Source organism: Myotis myotis, unplaced genomic scaffold, assembly GCF_014108235.1.
Source record: "Myotis myotis isolate mMyoMyo1 unplaced genomic scaffold, mMyoMyo1.p scaffold_m19_p_6, whole genome shotgun sequence".
Lineage (NCBI taxonomy): Eukaryota > Metazoa > Chordata > Mammalia > Chiroptera > Vespertilionidae > Myotis > Myotis myotis.
Genome location: NW_023416368.1, coordinates 32678214 through 32697867, shown reverse-complemented (window position 1 = coordinate 32697867; position 19654 = coordinate 32678214). Strand labels below are relative to the sequence as shown.

Sequence of the window (19654 nt, the reverse complement as noted above, 5' to 3'; positions counted from 1 at the left end):
CAAGAGCAAGGTCTAGGTCAGGGGTGGGCAAACTTTTTGACTCCAGGGCCACAATGGGTTCTTAAACTGGACCGGAGGGCCGGAACAAAAGCATGGATGGAGTGTTTGTGTGAACTAATATAAATTCAAAGTAAACATCATTACATAAAAGGGTACGGTCTTTTTTTTTTTAGTTTTATTCATTTCAAACGGGCCGGATCCGGCCCGCGGGCCGTAGTTTGCCCACGGCTGGACTAGGTTGTCCCTAGAATTGCCCATCTCACAGCTGTGGGACTGACCGTCCTGACTGATAGGGTCTCACAGCCTCACTGAGCCTTGGGTCTCCTCATGTCTGTCTCATAAGTGAACACAGTCAGGGCTCTACCGGAGAAGCAGAACCGTAGGAGACACAGGCACACCTCATTTTGTTGCACTTCAGCATGTTGCGTCTTTTACACACTGAAGGCAACCCCTTCCACCAGCAAAAATGTTGACTCATTTTATTGCTGTAGCCTGGAACCAGGGTGTGTATGTATTGTGGGGACTGGCTGGGCAAGTCACTGCATTCCACAGGGGGAGTGTCTTCTTCCTCAGGGAAATCTCCTTTGCTCTTGAGGCCCTTTTTCTGATTAGATGAAGCCCAAGATGAGCTTCAAGGGTAAGCTCCTTCCTTAAAGTCAACTGGCTGTAGATTAAACCACATCTACAAAATACCTCCCCAGCAACACCTATATTAGTGTTTGATTGAATCACCGGGGACTGTCACCCAGCCGAGGTGACACACAACACTGACCATCAGTGGGGTGATCCTGGTGCTAGCTCACAGCTGCTGGGAGGAGGGAGTGGGGCCGTGCGTAAAGCCTGCAGCACAGGCTTCGGCTTGAGGATATCCTTGGCAAGCAGCTCCATTGCTTGTCTGGAGCAGGCAGGTAGAGAGGCAGGGGTGTGTGTAGGGGTAGGGGTGGAGGGAGGGGGTGGTAGGAAGTTTTTCAGACAAGGTGGCAGAATGGTTTGGAGCCTGCTTGTCTGTACCAGGCAGGAGTTGGCCCAGAGCGGTGGAGGGTGAGTGGGCCCCATGGATTCTGGGACCTGCAAGGCACAGTGTGCTGTCTGTCCACCCAAACCCACACCCAAGCAGCTGTCAAAGGAAATTTCCAGACTAGCCTCACCCCTCCTTAAGGCCTGGCCAGGGACGGGCTGAGAATTTTCGGGGTCTGGGAGCTCCCACCGGGCCAGCGTGCTCTCAGCAGGGGCTGTGCGCCTCCTGCAGGGCCTTCAGTCTGGGTGTGGGCTCTCCTGGGCTCTCCACGGAGACAGCCAGGTCCTTGGGCAGAAGCTCGGCTGTTCTCACACAGCTAAGCCTACAGCTCAGGGGTGACAGCTTTCACCTAATTTGGGCCAGTTTTCTGAAAGATTCAAGTCTATAGATCACACACACATTATATACACTGAACAGGCACTTTCCTACCTCGGAATGGGGGTCAGGACAGCCCCGCCTCACAGGGCTGCTGTGGGAGCAGCCCAGGCCCAGTGCGTGGGCATGGTTTAAAGTGCGCAGGAACTGCGGCTGTTAGTCACAGTACTTATTTAGAGCTGTCTTGGAGCCTACCCCGGACTGGGTGCTTTCCACACGTTATGTCAGTGTTTCGTGAATAGATAGGTTCCTGACACCTGGAGGCTATGGGAAGATGTGGTGAGCAGCCTGGGGTGGCGCCCCTAACCTCTAAAATGGCGTGGAACATTGCGTGTCCTGTGTTTTTTATAGCGAAACTGCCCCCTGGCTTTCAACCAACTCAAGAAGTCTGGTTTAGTTGGACATTTAGAATTATTTCAGGGGAGGGTTGGGGGGCAGGAGGGAGGGGGGGGAAGAGATCAACCGAAGGACTTGTATGCATGCATATAAACATAACCAATGGACATAAGACAGTGGGGGTAGGGGAGGCCAGGGGATTGTCAAGAGGGGGGGGGGGAGGACACATATGTAATACCCTTTGTAATACTTTAAGCAATAAAAAAAAGCCTAGAAGCAAATAAAATAAAAAAAAGAATTATTTCAGTGCTGTTTTAGCTTAAAAGAGGATGAGTCTTCCTGACCATATAGCATCCTTTCCTCCCTCTTGTAATGAACTTTGCAAAAATGTCCCTGAATTCCTCCCAGTGTCCCACGCGATGTGAACAATTACAGGCACCAGCGGACACCGTTGCCTCAAGGCGCCCAGGTCCTGCAGGTGCAAGGGAGAGGTCCGCGGGAGAAGGTGGGACTCAGGGAGTCGCCCCGGCCTTGGCATCTCCCCTGGGGTGCGCGGTGCCCGCCTGCCTGCTGCGCCTTTAAGGTCCGCTGGGGGCGTGCTGTCGGCTGGAGGCCGGGCTGGGCGTCGCCGCCGGCGCTGGGAGCTCTGCTATCCTCCTCCTCCTCCTCCTCCTCCTCCTCCTCCTCTTCCTCCGAGCGCCCCTCCCGCGGGCCACGCCCCTCACACATTGAATGGGCACCGACCCGGCCCAGGCGGTCGCATTGCCGCGGCCCCGGCCATGGGCAGCTTCCAGCTGGAAGACTTTGCGGCGGGCTGGATCGGAGGTGAGCCCACCATGGATGGGAGGGGCCCCCAAGAGGTGTGTGTGCTTTAGGGAGGCCCCCGGGTCCGAGAGACAGAAAGAGGCGAGCCGGGAGCCGCGTGGGCTGAGTTTACACCCCGGGCCGGACCAGGGTGCTCTTGTGCCTGCGGTCCTGCCCGCGCCGCGCGCGCCACCTGCTGCGGGGAGAGCCCGCCGCCCGCACTTGGGACCTTGAGTTCCCCACGGGCTGCCCGCCTGAACTCCGCGAGCCTCACGGAGGTTCACCTGAGCTCACTGAGGTTCACCTGAGCTCACTGAGGTTCACCTGAGCTCCCGAGTTGCCTCCAAGCTAGGATCCGCGGAGCTTGGTCCGGTAATGATTAAGCCGACAGCCAATGGAGCGTCTCGGCGCGTGCACACCCTTTGGTGGCCCGGGGCGCACCTGAATTTGGGGACGCGGCTCGCAGGAACTTGTGGGTGAGGGTGGCGCTTGGCCTCTGGCCCTGCGCAGAATGGGAAGCCCCACTGCGTGATCAGGCTGGTCCTAGGGGTGCCCTGGCTGGAGGGAGCCGATAGTAGGAACCCCTCCCCTCTTCAGCCGCTGTCAACTGTCAGAGCCCCCCTCCTGGCACTGTGGTCCCTTGTACCCCTGCAGGAGCCACGCTCTGCTGGGTCTGAGATGCGTTTGCTTGCTCAGGAGATTCATCCATTTCCTTCTCCATTCTTCCCGATAGGTCAGTCCCTCCATTTCTCAGATGTAAGTGGGAATATGGGGGAAGGTTTGAGGGACTTACTGTAAAATATCTCCCTTGTGGTCCCATCTAAGAGGACCATCGGCAAAGGGATGTTGGCAAATGCAGCCCCTCCCCAAAGACAAAATAAATATTGAGGTGCTGAGGCAGAGGATATGGTGCCTTTGTGACCCCCCCCCATCCGCCCCCCCCCCCCCCCCGCAAGCATTCTAGGTATGGAGGAGACCAGGAGATTTGTAGGAAACAGAGAAGGAGGGGAGCGGGCAACAGGCCAGATAGCATCCCAGGTCCTTCCCCTTCTGGCACCCCCCTCCCACCTAGGAGGCATCTACACTGCCCCCCACAGATGGCTGCAGGCACCTGCTTCTCACCTTCCTGAGCAGAGGTGGCTCCTTTCAGGGTGGGCAATTCTAAGCTGACACTGGCTCTCTCGGGTTGGCTGAGACCTGCCTCTCCTAATTTTCCCACTTGGGGGGCTGCACCTGGAGGCCCTCTTTAGACAGCCCTTCAGCCATTCCCAGGGAAAGGTTTCCCTCCGCCGCTTCCCTCCAGCCAGACAGCTTCAGCAGGGCTGCTGGAGGCTTGGTGTAGAAACCCCCTGGAGCCTAACGCTGTCAGAGGAGCTCCGAGTCCCTGATGACACGGAGACCCTCCCCAGTGCACACACAAGTGGTGGAGTGCCCTTTATAAGTCCCTGATGACACGGAGACCCTCCCCAGTGCACATACAAGTGGTGGAGTGCCCTTTATAAGTCCCTGATGACACGGAGACCCTCCCCAGTGCACACAGCAAGTGGTGGAGTGCCCTTTATAAGTCCCTGATGACACGGAGACCCTCCCCAGTGCACACACAAGTGGTGGAGTGCCCTTTATAAGTCCCTGATGACACGGAGACCCTCCCCAGTGCACACAGCAAGTGGTGGAGTGCCCTTTATTCTGTAAATGTGCGTATTTTGTTGATGTTAACTTTTTGTGCTTCCATGAAATGGTGAGTGTAGTAACAGTGAATACTTAGTGGGTACCAGGTGCTAAGTGCTCTGTGTATATTTTTAAAATAACTTTAAGGTTATTTTACATATCATAAAATTCACCCATTTCAAGTGTACAATTCAGTGATTGTTAATAACTTCACCAAGTTGGGAAACCATCACCATAAATTAGTTTGGGAACATTTTCACCCCGTGTAAGATCCTTGTACCCATTTACAGTTAAACCCCATCCCCTCCTTTACCCTCTGGGCAGCCACAAACCTACTTCCTGGCTCTATAAATTAGTCTCCTCTGGACACTTTATATTAATGGAACCAAAAATATGTGGTCTTGTGTCTGTTTATGTATATTTCTTTATAATTCCAACTAGAGGCCCGATGCACAAAAATTCGTTCAAGAGTAGGCCTTCCTTCCCCCGGCTGCCGGCACTGGCTTCCCTCTGGCACCCGGGACCCAGGTTTCCCTCCTCCGGCCTCCAGCAGGCACCAGGACCTGGGCTGGCTTCCCTCGGGCCACCCTCAGGCACCCAGGACCCAGGCTGGCTTCCCTCCAGCCCTGGCTTCATCAGGAAGGACATCCAGAATGACATCCGGAAGACATACGGTCTAATTAGCATATTACCCTTTTATTATTCTAGGTGAGGTAGCTACGATTATTACATCCCCATTTTACAGATGAGGACACACAGAGAAATTCAGTGGCTTTCCCAAGGCCCTCCTGTGGCGTGAGCACTGGAATAACCCAGGCAGTCTGGCATCAGGGCCATTTTAACCCCTGTGCTTGTCTGTGCTGTTTTCTTAATGACCTCGCATGGTAAAATTTCACCATTACATCCTTCACATTTTGTTTGAAATTGTACTGGTCTGTAGAGTCCCACGGCCTGATAGTCTGATTTCTTATATTGCACCACTGCTTTCAGATGGGCCAGCTAAAGGAACAGGGAGATGCTGGCCCAGGGCTGGATCTGGGGCGTGGTCCTGAATGATGCCCATAGTGAAGGATGCATTCACTGGGGTAGGGAGCAGCTGGAGCCTGAGGACCAGACTCCTTCCTTCCCCGCTGGGAAGGGTTCATGTGGAGTGAATGTTCCAGCTCCCAGCTGTCCATCACCTTTCTGCTTCTGCCCAATTCTGTGGGAAGCAGAGGCTGTGAAGGATCAGGAGGTTCTAGGCAAGAGCTGGTTTCTCTCCCTGTAAATATCTCATATTTTAGTACCCCTTTCCTACCTTACCCGGTGAGCAGAGACACTTTCTAGCCGAGACACTTTCTTCCTCATCACTGTGATGAAGAATTTGTCTTAGGCTCCTGTTTCAATCTCATCACCACTGACTTCTCCAATAAGGGCTGCTAAAGCTACATGACCTCAGAGGAACCTTCCCTCCAAAATGGTTCCAGTCTTGTGAATGTGTATGGGTAGGCATTTTCCTGTGAAAAGACCCAGAGTATCCATCACCTTTTCAAAGAGGCCTTCTCTAAAAATAAAATAATGAAATCAATAGCAGCAGCATCTCTTTTTGAATGTCCTGTAAGTGCTAGGCTCTTTGCTGGCACTTACATTCATAACCTCGTTTTACTCTTGCAGTGGGGCTGTGACACAGGTGCTAATATTATTTCCACCTACACAGCTTAAGTTAAATAACCTGCAGGTAACTGAAAAGTCTCTAGGTTTTCTCTTCATATCCTCCCCCTTTTTTGAGATGAATTTACATAACATAAAATTAGCCGTTTTAGAGTGTGCGATTCCATGGCATCTAGTACATTCACAGTGCCCTGTAACCATCACCTCTATCTAGTTCCAGAGCATTTTCCTCAGGCCCAAAGAAGCCCCTGGACCCATGCCGCCACTCCTATTTCCCCTTCCCCAAGCCTTGGCAATTGCCAGTCTGCTTTCTGTCTCTATGGATTTACCTATTCTGGATAATTCATATAAGTGGAATCAGTCTGGCCTCTTTATTTTCATGTTTTCAACGTTCACCCACACTGTGACCTGTATCAGAACTTCATTCCTAGTTATACCTAATAACATCCCATTGTATGGGTAGACCACATTTTGTTTACCCATTCATCCAGTGATGGGCAATTGGACTGTTTCCACCTGCTGCCCATTGTGGATAGTGCTGCTACGAGCATGTGTGCACATGTACTTGTTTGAGTGCCTGTTTTCATTTCTTCTGGATATTTACCTAGGAATGGAATTGCTGGGTCATTTGGTAATTCAATATTTAACTTTCTGAGGAACTGCCACACTGTTTTCCACAGTGGCTGCACCATTTTATATTTCTTTTTTATTTTTATTTAAGTTTTATTTTTTAAAATATATTTTTATTGATTTCAGAGAGGAAGGGAGAGGGAGAGAGATAGATACATCAATAATGAGAGGGAATCAGTGATCAATCAGCTGCCTCCTGCATGTCCCCACTGGGGATCGAGCCCGCAACCTGGGCATGTGGGTATCGAACCCGTGACCTCCTGGTTTAGAGGCCGACGCTCAACCACTGAACCACGCCGGCAAGGCATGCACCATTTTATATTTCCACCAGCAATGTATGAGAGTTCTAATTTCCTCATATACTCTATGACATGTACTTTCCTCTTCTTTGGTTTAAATGGTAGCTATCCTAGTGGGTGTGGAGGGGATCTCGCTGTGGTTCTGATTTGCACTTCCCTAATGACTAATGATGTGGAGCATCTTTTCCTGTACTTGTTAGTCATTTGCATCTCTTCTTCGGAGAAATGTTACTTCAAGTCCTTTGCCCATTTTTTTTAAGGTGTAAGAGTTCTTTACATATTCTGGATACTAGGTTCTTATCAACATATGGTTTGTAAATATTTCCCCCCATTCTGTAGGTTGACTTCATTTTCTTAATAGTATCCTTTGATGCACAAAAGTTTAAAATGTTCATGATGTTCAATTTATCTATTTTTTTCATTTGTTACTTGTGCCTTTGGTGTCATATCTAAGAATCTACTATAAATCTAAGGTCATGAAGATTTCCCCCTGTGTTTTAGTATGTGGCTTTTATAGTTTTAAGGTTTCCATTTAGGTCTGTGTTCTATTTTGAGTTAATCTTGTATATGGTAGGAGCTAGTGTGTCTAACTTCATTCTTTTGCATGTAAATATCCAGTTATCCCAGCACCTTCACTGCCCTTTGTGGGGGGTGGGGAGGGTGCGCTTGTTTCTTAGGGCAGAACCGGGTTTTGGTCCACTTTTTCTCTGCCTTTCTCCATGCCTTGGCCAGTGCCTAGCACATTGCGAGGCCTCTCTGGTGAGTGGGCATTGCTAGAATAAGTGAATGTAAGTGCCTGAGCCCTCTGTCCTATCCCAAGAGCCAGCAAGTGCAAGTGCAGGCTGAGTGACCAGGTATTCTTCTTCCATCTACAGGTGCAGCCAGTGTCATTGTTGGCTACCCTCTGGACACGGTCAAGGTACGATGGCCCTGTTCATCATTACCTCTTGGAAAGGGCCTGGAGTGAGTCTGCCTGCTGTGTCTGATCCCGTCTCCAGCCTACGGCAGGCTCTCTGTGCCAGTTCATGGGGGTATGGTGCCAGGAGGCCTGGTTTGGAATGGCTCTACCCTCATTGCTTGGCAGTGATTTTGTTTTGACGAATGTCTCGTTTCTGCCTCTAGGCTCTCATGAACTGTGGGGGTGGGGGAAGGCACTGGCGAGAGTCCTATAAGCCCCTGGGGACTAAGGAACCAGGAAAGACTTCAAGTGTGACTTAGCCTCTGAGCCCCAAATGTAAGGCTGCGTACTAGGTGATGAAAAAGAGGCACTGAGCTGGGGACACTTCGCGGGGCGTACCTGGGAAAGACCGGCACAGCCAGTTTGCTGACACACCAGGTTTCTGACAGCAGCTGCGGATCTGAAGCCAGGACTGGGAGGTCAGCACTCAGCCCTCGGAGGCCTTGGGTGTCAGGGTAGGACTCTGGACCTGGGCTGGGAAGGGGAAGCCGTTAGGAGCTGAGGGAGCTCATGTGGTGTGAGGACTCTGGAGCCAGCAGGGCCATCTGGCATGGGGTCACTCAGCCCCTAGGTCCACAGATGTAGAAGCTGGCTCAGAGCAGGGAGGGTTGGCCTCAGGTCACATAGCAAGGAGTGAGCTACTACAAGAAGCACTTGTTAAAAAATATTTTTTTTATTGATTTCAGAGAGGGAGAGAGAGAGAGAGAGAGAGAGAGAGAGAGAGAGAGAGCTAGGAACATCAACAATGAAGAGAATCATTGATTGGATGCCTCCTGCAAGCCCCACGCTGGGGATAGAGCCTGCAACTCAGGCACGTGCCCTGACCGGGAATAGGACAATGGCCTCCTGGTTCATAGGTCAATGCTCAACCACTAGCAATGCCGGCCGGGCAGGAGCATTTTTTTTTTAATAAACAAAAGCCAAGTTTATTTGTTCATTTCTTGCATTTGAAGTACTCCTTGATGACACCCTTAGCCTGAGACTCTTTGCCATAGTCCTTAACCACCACGCAGCTGCAACCAACCACTTTACGGTGTTTCCCTCTCTGTCGACTTTACAGAGGCCACCATTCCCCTAGTTTCTTGTCCTCAACCTTAATTAGGGTGATTGGTGTCAGCACAAAGAGCCTCCCCCAACTGGACGTAATAGGCTCATCACAGCTGGATGCACGTACAAAGGGGGGCTTGGCCCTTGTCTGAGGCTTTGGCAGCTTCAAGAATTCCGCGCTAGGCCGTGGTGGGTGAGGGCGGTCTTCAGCACCTCTTGCAGGGCAGTATTAACGTCCACTACACCCCCAGCAGCCATGCCTTCCTCGGCCATGGCAGTGGGTTATGGGTAGAGCCGAATCTTGAACGCACCCAAGCCTCCGCCTCTGCGTAACTCTGCGGCGACAGGGGAAGAGGAGCATTTTTTGACTCCACTCCCACCCCTACCACCTGTCCCCAGTGGCGAGCAGGACTCAGAGCCATACTCTGGGAGCATGGCCACAAACAGTGACATCCAGATCCAAATATAAAGCTCTGCTCGGGTCACACACAAAGAGGAGCCTCGAGGCCCTTCTCACAGGGCTGCTGCCCCTGCGTCCCCCCTCCCCTCCCTGTGTGACAGGGGCCCTCCTAGGTCAGAGCTCAGGCCTGTTCCCTTTGGATGGGAGGTTCGTCTACTTGTCTTAAATAGTGGAGGATCCTTCTTGACTCCTCGTGTTCCTCATTCGGGCTCTGCCTTCTGCTCACACAGCAACCACTTTGTGTGGGTGCCGTGGGGATGGCAAGGCATTGGTGTTGGACCAAGCAAGTGCAAGCCCTGCCCTGTGGGCCTTCCAGCCTATAATGTAAGGCTGGGTTTAGTCAGCACCCAGGAGGCCTGGGTGAGCTCCCAAGCCTACGTCGCACCCTACCCTGCCAGCCTATAATTCCAGACGCTCTGCGTCTCCTGGGAGAGTGTCTTTCCCTTGCCCCAGGCTGGCCAGGGGTGGGTGGGCCTTGTTGGAACCTCCATCCCCCCTTGCATAGGCAGGTCTGGCCACATGTCACCTGAAAAGGCTGGAGCTCTCCTCCTCTCTTCACTCTGTCCCCTGAGCATCTGGAGGGGACCCTTTCTGATTCGTAAAAGCCAGTGTCTGCTCAGCCTGAGAACCACCCTGCTGGGTGCAGCCTGGTGATGCCAGCTTACATGGCCAGCCTCTGGGTCCAGCCCAGGGGGTGTCCCAGGGCCATTTCTCCCCAAAACATCCTCCTCCTTCTTTCCTCTGGCTGACATTTTCTCTAGATTCCCTTCCACTGACAAAGGTCTGGGCAGAGCTTCAGAGTCAGAATAGCCCTAGTCCAGTCCAGCCTCCCTACCTACTCTCCTGGGACCACGGCACAGCACTTAATCTCCCTGAGCCTTGGTGCCCTCGTCTGTGAAATGGGCAGAAAGCACTGAGGGTAGAGCAATGAGTGGGCCATACGCTGGGATGTGTCTCAAGCCCCAGACTGGCCCATGGGAGAGCCAAGCAAGGAGACCTACCTGGGTGCTGAGTTGGGTCAAAGTTTCCTTGCCCTGCCTGCAGCTTCCTTGTCACTGCTGTTTGATGACAGTGGGGCTGGGGCCTGGATTCTCACCTGGCTCCTGGCACAGCAGGTACATTTATGGTTTATGCTGATGCAGTGTGTACCAGGGCAAGGGAACCTACAACCGAGGTACATGCCCTTGACCAGGAATCAAACCCAAGACCCTTTGGTCTGAGGGCTGATGCCCTAACTACTGAGCAAACCCGGCCAGGGCAAGAAGTATTGTAATGGGGAATTATAGGCCACACATCTTAAAAGAAGTAGAACCCTCTGAGACCAGGATAGAGGGCGCCCTGGACACTTTCATGGGCTTATTCAGACCCTCTGTACCCTCATGATGCCCCTGGTCACCATGGCCAGCCCCCATTAGAGGACACTACACCTTCCACCTCAGACAGTGCAGAGGGGCCAGAAGCAAGGGCCCACTTGGCTCCAGGACAAGAGGGCAGTAGGAGATGAGGCGTGCAAACAAACCCTCGGTAAACAGGCAAACAAATGTTACCATGGCAACATTGAACTCAGACCAAAAAGATGAGCAGGTGCTGGAGGAAGAGCCTTTGGGGTAAGAACAGAGGTGGAAAGTTCTGGAGGCGGGAAAAACCGATGCTTCAGGGAATGTGCACGGAGGGGCAGAGGCAGAGGATGGAGGAAATGTCAGGGTGGGGTGCGAGATAGGTTTGTGCACTCACCCAGGCCTCCTGGGTGCGGACTAAACACAGAGTCTATTCTAAGTTGATAGGAGGCCCCTGGACAGCCATAAGCAGCAGTGACACAATTCATCAGACCATCAGAGATCAGTCTGACTGTGTCAGGAGTGAGGGAGAGCAGGGGCCATGGAGGGGCCAGGCCATCACGCCGGTGAGAGGTGAAGGGCTCTGGAGGTGAGAGGAGCAGGTCACTTCCCGGGAATATTGGGAGGGCAGAGTGACAGACAGAGCCACAACACCAGTTAGCTTTTTGTACCCGAGGCAGGGATCAGACGTCCCCAACAAGCATCATGTTTGTTCAACAAACCGACCTTTGTTCTTCTCTTGGACCAGGAGAAGGTCTGCATGGGACGCCCAGAGGAGGACAGGGCCAGCCTGTCCAAGACCGAGCCCAGCCCTCCCTCCTGCCAGGATCACTTTGGGCAGGGCCTTCGTTCCTGCTGGGGGCCCCAGTGTTGGACGCTCAGCACCTCTCCCTGGCCTCACCCCCTTGCCTCTCTCTGCAGACTCGCCTGCAGGCCGGCGTGGGCTATGGGAACACGCTCAGCTGCATCCGCATGGTGTACAGGAAGGAGAGTGTAAGTGCCCCTTGGGCGGGCGGGCGGGTGGGCGCTGGAGCCACACCCACCAGGGCCTCCCACAGAATGGGGTGAAGCCCATCCAGGCCTGGGGACGTGGCCACAGCCCTGCCACCTGCAGGTTGGGTGGAGGCCCGTCTGTTCCCATTCATCACATTTAGCTCCATTTTCCCTGACCAGCTCACACCACCTAACCCTGCCACCTCGTGTGATGCTATGGGAGAAAAAACCTGGTTTTGTATAACTGCTTTGGAGAAATTCACACAGTGTGGAAAATTCCTGCAAGAAACAGGGTGACCTGTCAGGTTTTCAAAACCGAGTGAGTGGCTGGCACCATGTGCTCACAGGCTTCCTTTCATCCAGCGCTGGAGCCAGGCGCTGCGCCATCACACGCCCACGGCTGGCTTGAACCACAGCTCGAGGCCCCCAAGATCTTTCTTTGCAAATGGAGAAAGGCTGAATAATGTTTTATGGAAGATGCATCAGGTGCCCTTCTTGAGAATTATCGGATGCTTTAGGGAGACTATCTAAGGCCTCTTTTTGGGGGATTTAAAATAAACTGTAAAATTTAGGATGACATGACCTGTTGATTTAAAGCAATGGCCAGGTGTTAGCCCCATGGCAGTCCCAGGCTTGTCTTCGAGTCACCAGAAATGTGGCCCCATTGTTGACCACTGTCCCCGTGGGACGTGGCCTGGAGCTGGGGGGCCTCCGCCCGCACCTGGAGCTTCTCCTCAGATCAAGTGTGTCCTGTGTCAGGGTGTTGTTCTATCTCTCTGATAGGCTGCTTTAGAACTGGGCGAGTCCGACCAGCCTGGTACTGACTGTTCCAGGCTAATGCGCAATCCCTCCGTGCCCGGGGAGTGGTTGTTGACTCTCCCTGTTGGCACATGTTCCCCACGTGCCTGCCAGCCAGTGTCAGCTCCATGGTTTCTGTGGGGACCATGGATGTTCCTCTGAGACACAGCGGCTCAGGGCTTAGCAATGCCCCAGGTGACCTGAGGAAGAGGGGAAGCAGGGCATGTGTGTGTGTGTGCGTGTGTGTGTGTCTGCTGCATGTGTGAGCCAACGTGCATGTGGGAGGTGTCCTATCTCTGGCACATAAGGTGCAGGCACGCGTTTGGGATTAGCAGGTCCTCATGAGGCCTGGGTTTGTGCGACGGCTTCCAGGATTTTCACCTTGGGCGTGGGGTGGGGCTCAGCCACCTCCCTGACTCCTCCAAGGCTATGGGATCTCCCGTGTCTGCAGAGCAGCTGTGCTGTTCACCGAGCTTACAGTCTGAAGGACTTTCTCCGCAGCCTCCAGTGTCCTGCCTGCATGCAGAAGCCTTTCCATGCTGTTTTTCCTGGGGCTCTTTCCTTGAGCTCTTCTTCTGAGAGACACCCCTGATCAGGGGCACCCATCTGCAGGCTGGCCCTGGTGTCCCTGGGGGCTGTGGCACCTCTTCTTAGTCCCTCACCACAGCATAGCACATTACAGTTTCACTAGAGACCCGGTGCATGAAATTCGTGCATGGCGGGGGTGGGGGGGTGGGGTCTCCTCAGCCCAGCCTGCACCCTCTCCAATCTGGGGCCCCTTGGGGGTTGTCTGACCCCCAGGGATCGGACATCCCTTTCACAATCCTGGACCACAGGCTACTAATGACTCACCTGCCTGCCGGCATGATTGCCCCTAACTGCCCCCCTCCCCCCCGGTTGCCCCACACAGCCTGCTGTTCAGTTGTTTGGTCATCCCTCACTAACCCCCCTGCTGGCCTGGTCGCCCCATGCAGCCTGCTGTTCAGTTGTCCCTCACTAACCCCCCTGCTGGCCTGGTTGTAGGCAGCCATCTTGTGAGGGTGTGACAGTCAATTTGCATATCACCTCTTTATTATATAGGCTTTGTCCATCCAGATTCACCCCTCCCCCACTCCGCCCCCAGACCTTGAACTCAGGGAAACTTTCCTTCTTATTGTTGGCCCCAGTGCCTGGCACGTGTGTGGCAAGTGCCCAGAGAATGCTTTCCTGGGAGTGGCAATGAGGAGGGTGTGTGTGATGCTTGGCAAGCCCACTTACCCACTAGGGCTCCACAGACCCCTCAGACACTGCCTAAGACAGCTGCCAGTCCCTTCCTGTCACAGCATCCAGGGGCAAATACTGGTTACAGGCCCAGGACACACCCTCTGTCAACAAGACTTTACGCAGAAACTGGTTTCTCCTCAGGGCAGGAATGTCCTCACCACCATCTCCTTCCACATTTGCATCTGCCTGTGTCCTCTTCACTGGCACATGGATTTATGTCTCCCCACCAGCCTGCGGGAGGGCAGGTCTGTGCCCCGGACAGTGTGGGGAGCTTGGCGCCGCCTGCAGTTCTCACGCTGCCTCTCCCGGTTTCCCCACAGGTGTTCGGCTTCTTCAAGGGCATGTCCTTCCCCCTGGCCAGCATCGCCGTGTACAACTCGGTGGTGTTTGGGGTCTTCAGTAACACGCAGAGGTTCCTCAGCCAGCTCCACAGCAGGGAGCCTGAGGCCAGCCCGCCCCACACCCTGTCAGACCTGCTCCTGGCCAGCATGGTGGCCGGCGTGGTGTCCGTCGGACTGGGCACGCCTGTGGACCTCATCAAGATCCGCCTGCAGATGCAAACACAGGCATTTCGGGAAAGTAAGAGGCCTGGGAGGGGCCTGGTGTCTGGGCACCTGTGACTCCCTCCTCATTTGCCAGATTTGGGGTGCGGGGATAGCATTCTTTCTATTGAGCAGGGCGTCTATGTGGTCATGTAATAGTCTGTCATTATTATTCCTTTACCTGGATAGGAACTCTCACTGGTTACGTATTTACCACGTGCTGGGCACTGCTGAGAGCTCTGCTTGTGTTCCCTTAATTCGTCTTTATGGCCATTCTGTGAGGCAGATGCTATCACCCTTTCCATTTACAGAGGAGAAAACTGAGGCTCCCAGAGGTCAAGGCACTAATTCGGGGACACGATTGATCTCTGTGAGAGAGGACCAGCTACGCAATTTGCAGCGCCCAGTGAAAAGGGAAAATGTGGGATCCTTGTTCAAAATCATTAAGAATTGAAAAAGGGTAACAGCAGAGCAGTAAGCCAGGCTGGGGGCATAGGTCTCCAAGCCACACCTGCCCATGTACCTGTGCCTCGCACCCGGACAGGCCGCAGGGGCGTGAGGGGACTGCTGCTCTCCTCGCCCCTGACACTCCAGTGAAAGCTTCGTTTCTTGGTGTGCCCTGTGGCCACTCCTGCACCTGTCACTTCCTCCTGCTGAGAGGCTCCCGCATCTTCTCCTGGGAGTGGTTCTGACCAAGGAGGAGGGAAGGTACCGGGAGGCACTTCCTGTGCTGAGGAGAAGGTGCCGGCTCTAAAAGGATGAGCTGGGGGTCTTAGAAGACAAATTTCAGCACCTTGGAGTTTGGGTCTTGGCTCTGATTTCACTCTGTCTCCTCAGGGAAGGTACTGCCCCTTCCTAGGCTCAGCCTCCCGCTCTGTATAATGGGAGGGCTGGATTCGTGACCCTTCCTGTCACCTCAGGCATCCAACGGGGCTGACTGCCCCCGTGGAGAAGACCCCTCTCCCCGGCAGCCTGCTGCGTGTGACCCTGTGGACTCCGTGCGCCCACTGACTGAGCTCCCAGAGCTGGCACAGGAGCAGCCCAGCCAGCGGGTCTTCAGCCTGCCCTCCCTGCCCAGCGGGAGGGTGCCGGGACTGGCCTTGAACTGTTGCTCAGGAACCCTTGAGGCCAGAGGGAGAAAACTCAGACTCATTGGGACCAGGGAGGTAACAGAAGTGAGCGGAGAATGAAACCTCTTCCACTGGCTGCTACCCACAGCCCTCCTAGCCTACGCTTCATTTTCCTCTTTCCATTTAGCACGGACACAGACGCCCTGCCCTTTCCACACCACTCTGCTGTTAGAAAGGCAGTGGCTGAAGCAGTGTATCAGCTTGCGCACCTGGAGGCGGTGGGGAGTGGTGGGCCCACATCCTATCCGAGGGAGTGGCTAGGTCCTGCTGACAGTTGCCATGGGGCCTGGATCTTTTGATTTTTAAGAGACAGCAGAAAGCTAGATTTATCTGTGGGGTCTTTCAATTGGAAATTATTAGATAATTCCATTAAAAACAAAGCCAAACACAACATGACACCGCACAGCCCAAAGCACAGTGCAGGCGGGGGCTGGCTGCAAGTTGTGGCCGCTGCTCTGGGTCAGGCCCTCTCTGCATGGTGACTGGGCTGAGGGGGGCGTTTCCAGCAGCCTTGAACAGGGCTTGTGGGATTGCTCATGGCTTGTGGCATTACCCCTGAATTGCCCATGAACTTCCTGGGTGGTGACACTGAGCCATGGGAGACTACGCCCATGTGCCAAAGTCAAGTGCCAGAAGCCTCCGGCTTCTCTGCAGCTCAGGTCACGACTTGGCGGATTTGCAAACATAAAGCCAGTGGTTCTACTAAAGCCTGATTGTCCATTGGTGGTGACCCATGGCTGAAAATGCAGAGCATGGACTATAGAGGGAGAAGATGCCCTTCCTCCCAAATGTAATCCCTGGGTTATTTTTCTAAAATGTATTTTAATTGATTTCAGAGAGGAAGGGAGGGAGAGAGGAACATCAATGATAAGAGAGAAATCATTGATTGGCGGCCTCCTGCACACCCCCTACTGGGGATCGAGCCAGCAACCCAGGCATGTGCCCTGACCGGAAATTGAACCGTGACCTCCTGGTTCATAGGCTGACGCTCAACCACTGAGCTATACCATCTGGGCTACAATCACTGTTAACACACATTTCCTTTTCCTTTTCTATACACATAGATTAAATATTTTAGGAGGTTATATTCATATTACCTAGGCAGTTTCATATTCTGTTTTTAGCTCAACATTATAACAAATATTTTTGTTATTAAAATAGCATATAAATTATTTTAAAATAGATGGATAATATTTTTAAAGGATGTGCAATATTCCATCAAATAGACACGCGCATGCAAAGACACACACACACACACACACACACTGAGGAGACTGATGTGTGTGGTCACAATTTAGTTTCTGGAGGTAGACTACTTGCTTCTAATTCTCTGCCAGTGTCAAGAAACTTTGGACGCCTCACCTAACATGGCCAAGCCTCAGGTTACTCATTTGCAAAGCAGGCATAATAGCAGCTATTTTGCATCTGGGATGGAATGGGATAATGTTATACATGAAGGTCCTAACACACTGAAAAGTCGAAACCAGTGCTATGATTTAGTAAACTTATTATTTAACAGTCATTCTAGTGATGAACATTTAGGTGGTTTACAGTTTTTCCTCTTCTAACAATAGTGATGTCGTCAGCAAACATTTCCATAAAGAATTGCCTTTATTGAGGATTACTTCCCTAAATGTGTGGGCTCTTTGATTCCTGAGAGGGTCAAAGGCTATGGTCATTTTTAAGATTTGTGGTACATGTGAAATTGGTATACAGAAGGGCTTTGCCAGCTTACATTTGGGGTTGCTGGAGGTCAGAGAGAGTTTTCATTGGCACTGACTGCCATTGCGTCCAGAACAGCAGTATCCCTCATAAACTCTTCCTCCTGGGCCTCTGCCACTTGGCAAACAAGGAAGAGCTGGCCTGAGTTCAGTGGGACGTGGCCTTGACAGCGGGCACCTGTAAAGGCACCCTCCCTTTTAGAGTCATCATTACCCTTTGCACAGTCATGAGCCCCACGGGGAGCCCTGCTGGCCAAGTCCCAGCCTGGAGGCCGATGGCCAACAGCACTCATTCCTCCCCGATCTGGTCTGTGTTTTCAGTAAGAGCCTAATCAATATGCAGATCAGAAAGCCCTCAATACCACCAGAGGGCAGATTTTGGGGGATTAGAAGAGGCCTGGGCATTAACTCTGTGCTGGCCATCCTGGTGACTTCCCCAGGCCCAGCAGGTGGCACCGGGCTGACTGCCACACCTGTTTGAGTTCACTCTGACTCGCTCATTCACAGGCATTTCCCATCCCTGCTCTGAGCCAAACACAGCAGGTAAATCAGAGGCATCAGGCCACAGCCCTGCCTTCAGGGAGTGCAGGCTGGTGGGAAGTCAGATGTATGGAATGAGCAGGGCCCGTTGAGGACGCCAGAACCTTGGAGCCTGGCGCTGTAGATCAGGAGGCTCCAGAGAGGAAGTGGCTGTTGACCGGGTCTTTGAATACTGGCTAGGACTTAGAGATGGGGTATGGACAAGGAGAGGTGTTTCAGCCTCAGGCGCAGTGTAGGGAAAGAGTCGGTGGCAGGAAAGGCAGGCACGTGGCAGGTCGTGGGAGCCTTGGTTAGTGTGGCTGTGCAGTGCAGGGAGGGGAAGATGCGGGTGAGTTGTGAAGAGTGTGGCTTTCTTAGCTGAGGATGGGCTCAGGTGCGGGGCAGCAGGCATCGATGATGTAGAACCAACAAGCCATGCAGGAGAGAAGAAATTGTCAAAAATGGCCCGGGGATTTCAAAGTTGGGTGACTGTTGAGTGGAACCTCCCACATTGGGAATTAAATGGCAAATGACGTGTGTGAGACAGTGCTTGGCGTAGAGGAGGTGATCAATATGTGCTTATCGCTGCTGCTTGGGAACTGGCTGGCAGGCAGGCTTGAGGGAGGGCGTGATGAGTTTGGCTTGGCTCACGTGTGAGGTGCCTGTGGGACCACAGCTGGAATGTCAGACATAGAAGTGACAGGCGCAGTCATGACATCAGGTACCAATGTCAAGGCAAGCTGCAAAAAAGCAGAGGCTGGACATCCATGAGAAAACAGTAAAAAAAATTGGGAAGGAGCAGAGAGCTATAATGACACTAACGTACCTTCAGTGATTAAATCATCATAGCTGTGAATAGGTACTGCCATTCTCTTTATTTTACAGGCGGGGAAACTGAGGCTCAGGTTAGGTGGCTTGCCTGCTCACTCAGTTGTTTCAGGTGGGACAGGGCATTGCCCAGGCCACCCAGCTCCACAGCAGGGGACACAGAGGCCCAAGAGACTCCCGTCAGCAGCGCCGGGCAGCAGAGAGAAGGGAGGGTTGCTGAAGTAGGGGTGACACTGGGCAGAGACCAAGGGGTGGAGAAGGAAGAAGGCTTTCTTTCCAAGTTGGGAGAGGACAAGGAAAGAGACATTTCAGAGAGAATTCTGAGGGCAAGGGGAAGGAAGGGAAGGTGCTGGCCTCTACCATGTTCAAGATAATGTGCATAGAATAAAGGGGGCAGCGTGTGGCCAGGATTGGAGGAAGAAAGAGTCCTGGTCTCCGGGCGTGTCAAGAGGAGCCCAGCTGGGCTGCGGGGTCAGAGCAGAGAGGTCAGTGCGGAGGCGGATCTGGACGAGGTCGCCCACTGCACCCAGAACACAAAGCCTGTTTGAGCCCAGGAATCCCCACGCTGACCACTGGGGTGAAAGCACTTCTCCAGTTTCCCCGCATCTTCAGCAGTGTCTGTCTGGGAAGATCACTGGCTGTGCCTCAGAGCCCTCCATACATCAGTTGGTCTCTTTGGCAGCGTGGTTTTATTGCTGCTATAAAGATGTGTGACTGCCAAGATAAACAACCTTCCCTAGGCAGGTTGGCCTTGGAAGGAGCAGCCTTCTGATACAATGGGTTTTCCAATACTTTGCTAGTGCAGGGCAGGACTTACTGATGCTAACTTTCCCGAAGGGAAGCCTGTGTGGGAAGGCAGGAACCCTCAGAGCATGACAAGGGGCACAGAAAGTGGAGACAAGCCAGGACCACACAGCCTAGGCCAGTGATGGCGAACCTTTTGAGCTCGACATGTCGGCATTTTGAAAAACCCTAACTTAACTCTGGTGCCGTGTCACATCTAGAAATTGTTTGATATTTGCAACCATAGTAAAACAAAGACTTCTATTTTTGATATTTATTTTATATATTTAAATGCCATTTAACAAAGAAAAATCAACCAAAAAAATGAGTTCGCATGTCACCTCTGACACGCGTGTCATAGGTTCGCCTAGGCCTCCTTCTCACACAGGCTCTGGCTGCTATTAGGAAGTGAGGGCGGGAGCAGTGGCAGCCCAGAAGTGGACGGAGGGGGATTGTGGACAGGCCATGCATTTAGTCATGTCGTTCTACAGGAGT

The 19654-nt window shown here is 52.9% G+C and overlaps 1 protein-coding gene and 1 pseudogene across 6 annotated transcripts in view; one reads left to right on the top strand and one right to left on the bottom strand.

The window, feature by feature from the left end:
- Positions 1 to 602: 602 nt before the first annotated feature.
- Positions 603 to 19654, top strand: part of SLC25A48 (solute carrier family 25 member 48) — a 44659-nt gene continuing 25607 nt past the window's right edge. For 2 of the 6 annotated variants that reach the window (XR_004968285.1, XM_036313751.1), the window contains exons 1-4: positions 2410 to 2554; positions 7656 to 7699; positions 11504 to 11575; positions 13957 to 14215. Coding sequence is in view for 5 of the 6 variants with exons in the window: in XM_036313751.1 (XP_036169644.1) it covers positions 2509 to 2554; positions 7656 to 7699; positions 11504 to 11575; positions 13957 to 14215 (421 nt within the window). In the remaining variant the exon portion in view is untranslated. Of the gene's footprint in view, positions 638 to 2408; positions 2555 to 7655; positions 7700 to 7749; positions 7812 to 11503; positions 11576 to 13956; positions 14216 to 19654 lie in introns of those variants that run through there. The other 4 variants (XM_036313752.1, XM_036313755.1, XM_036313753.1 and 1 more) reach the window with 4 other exon arrangements.
- Positions 8673 to 9244, bottom strand: LOC118658337 (annotated as a pseudogene).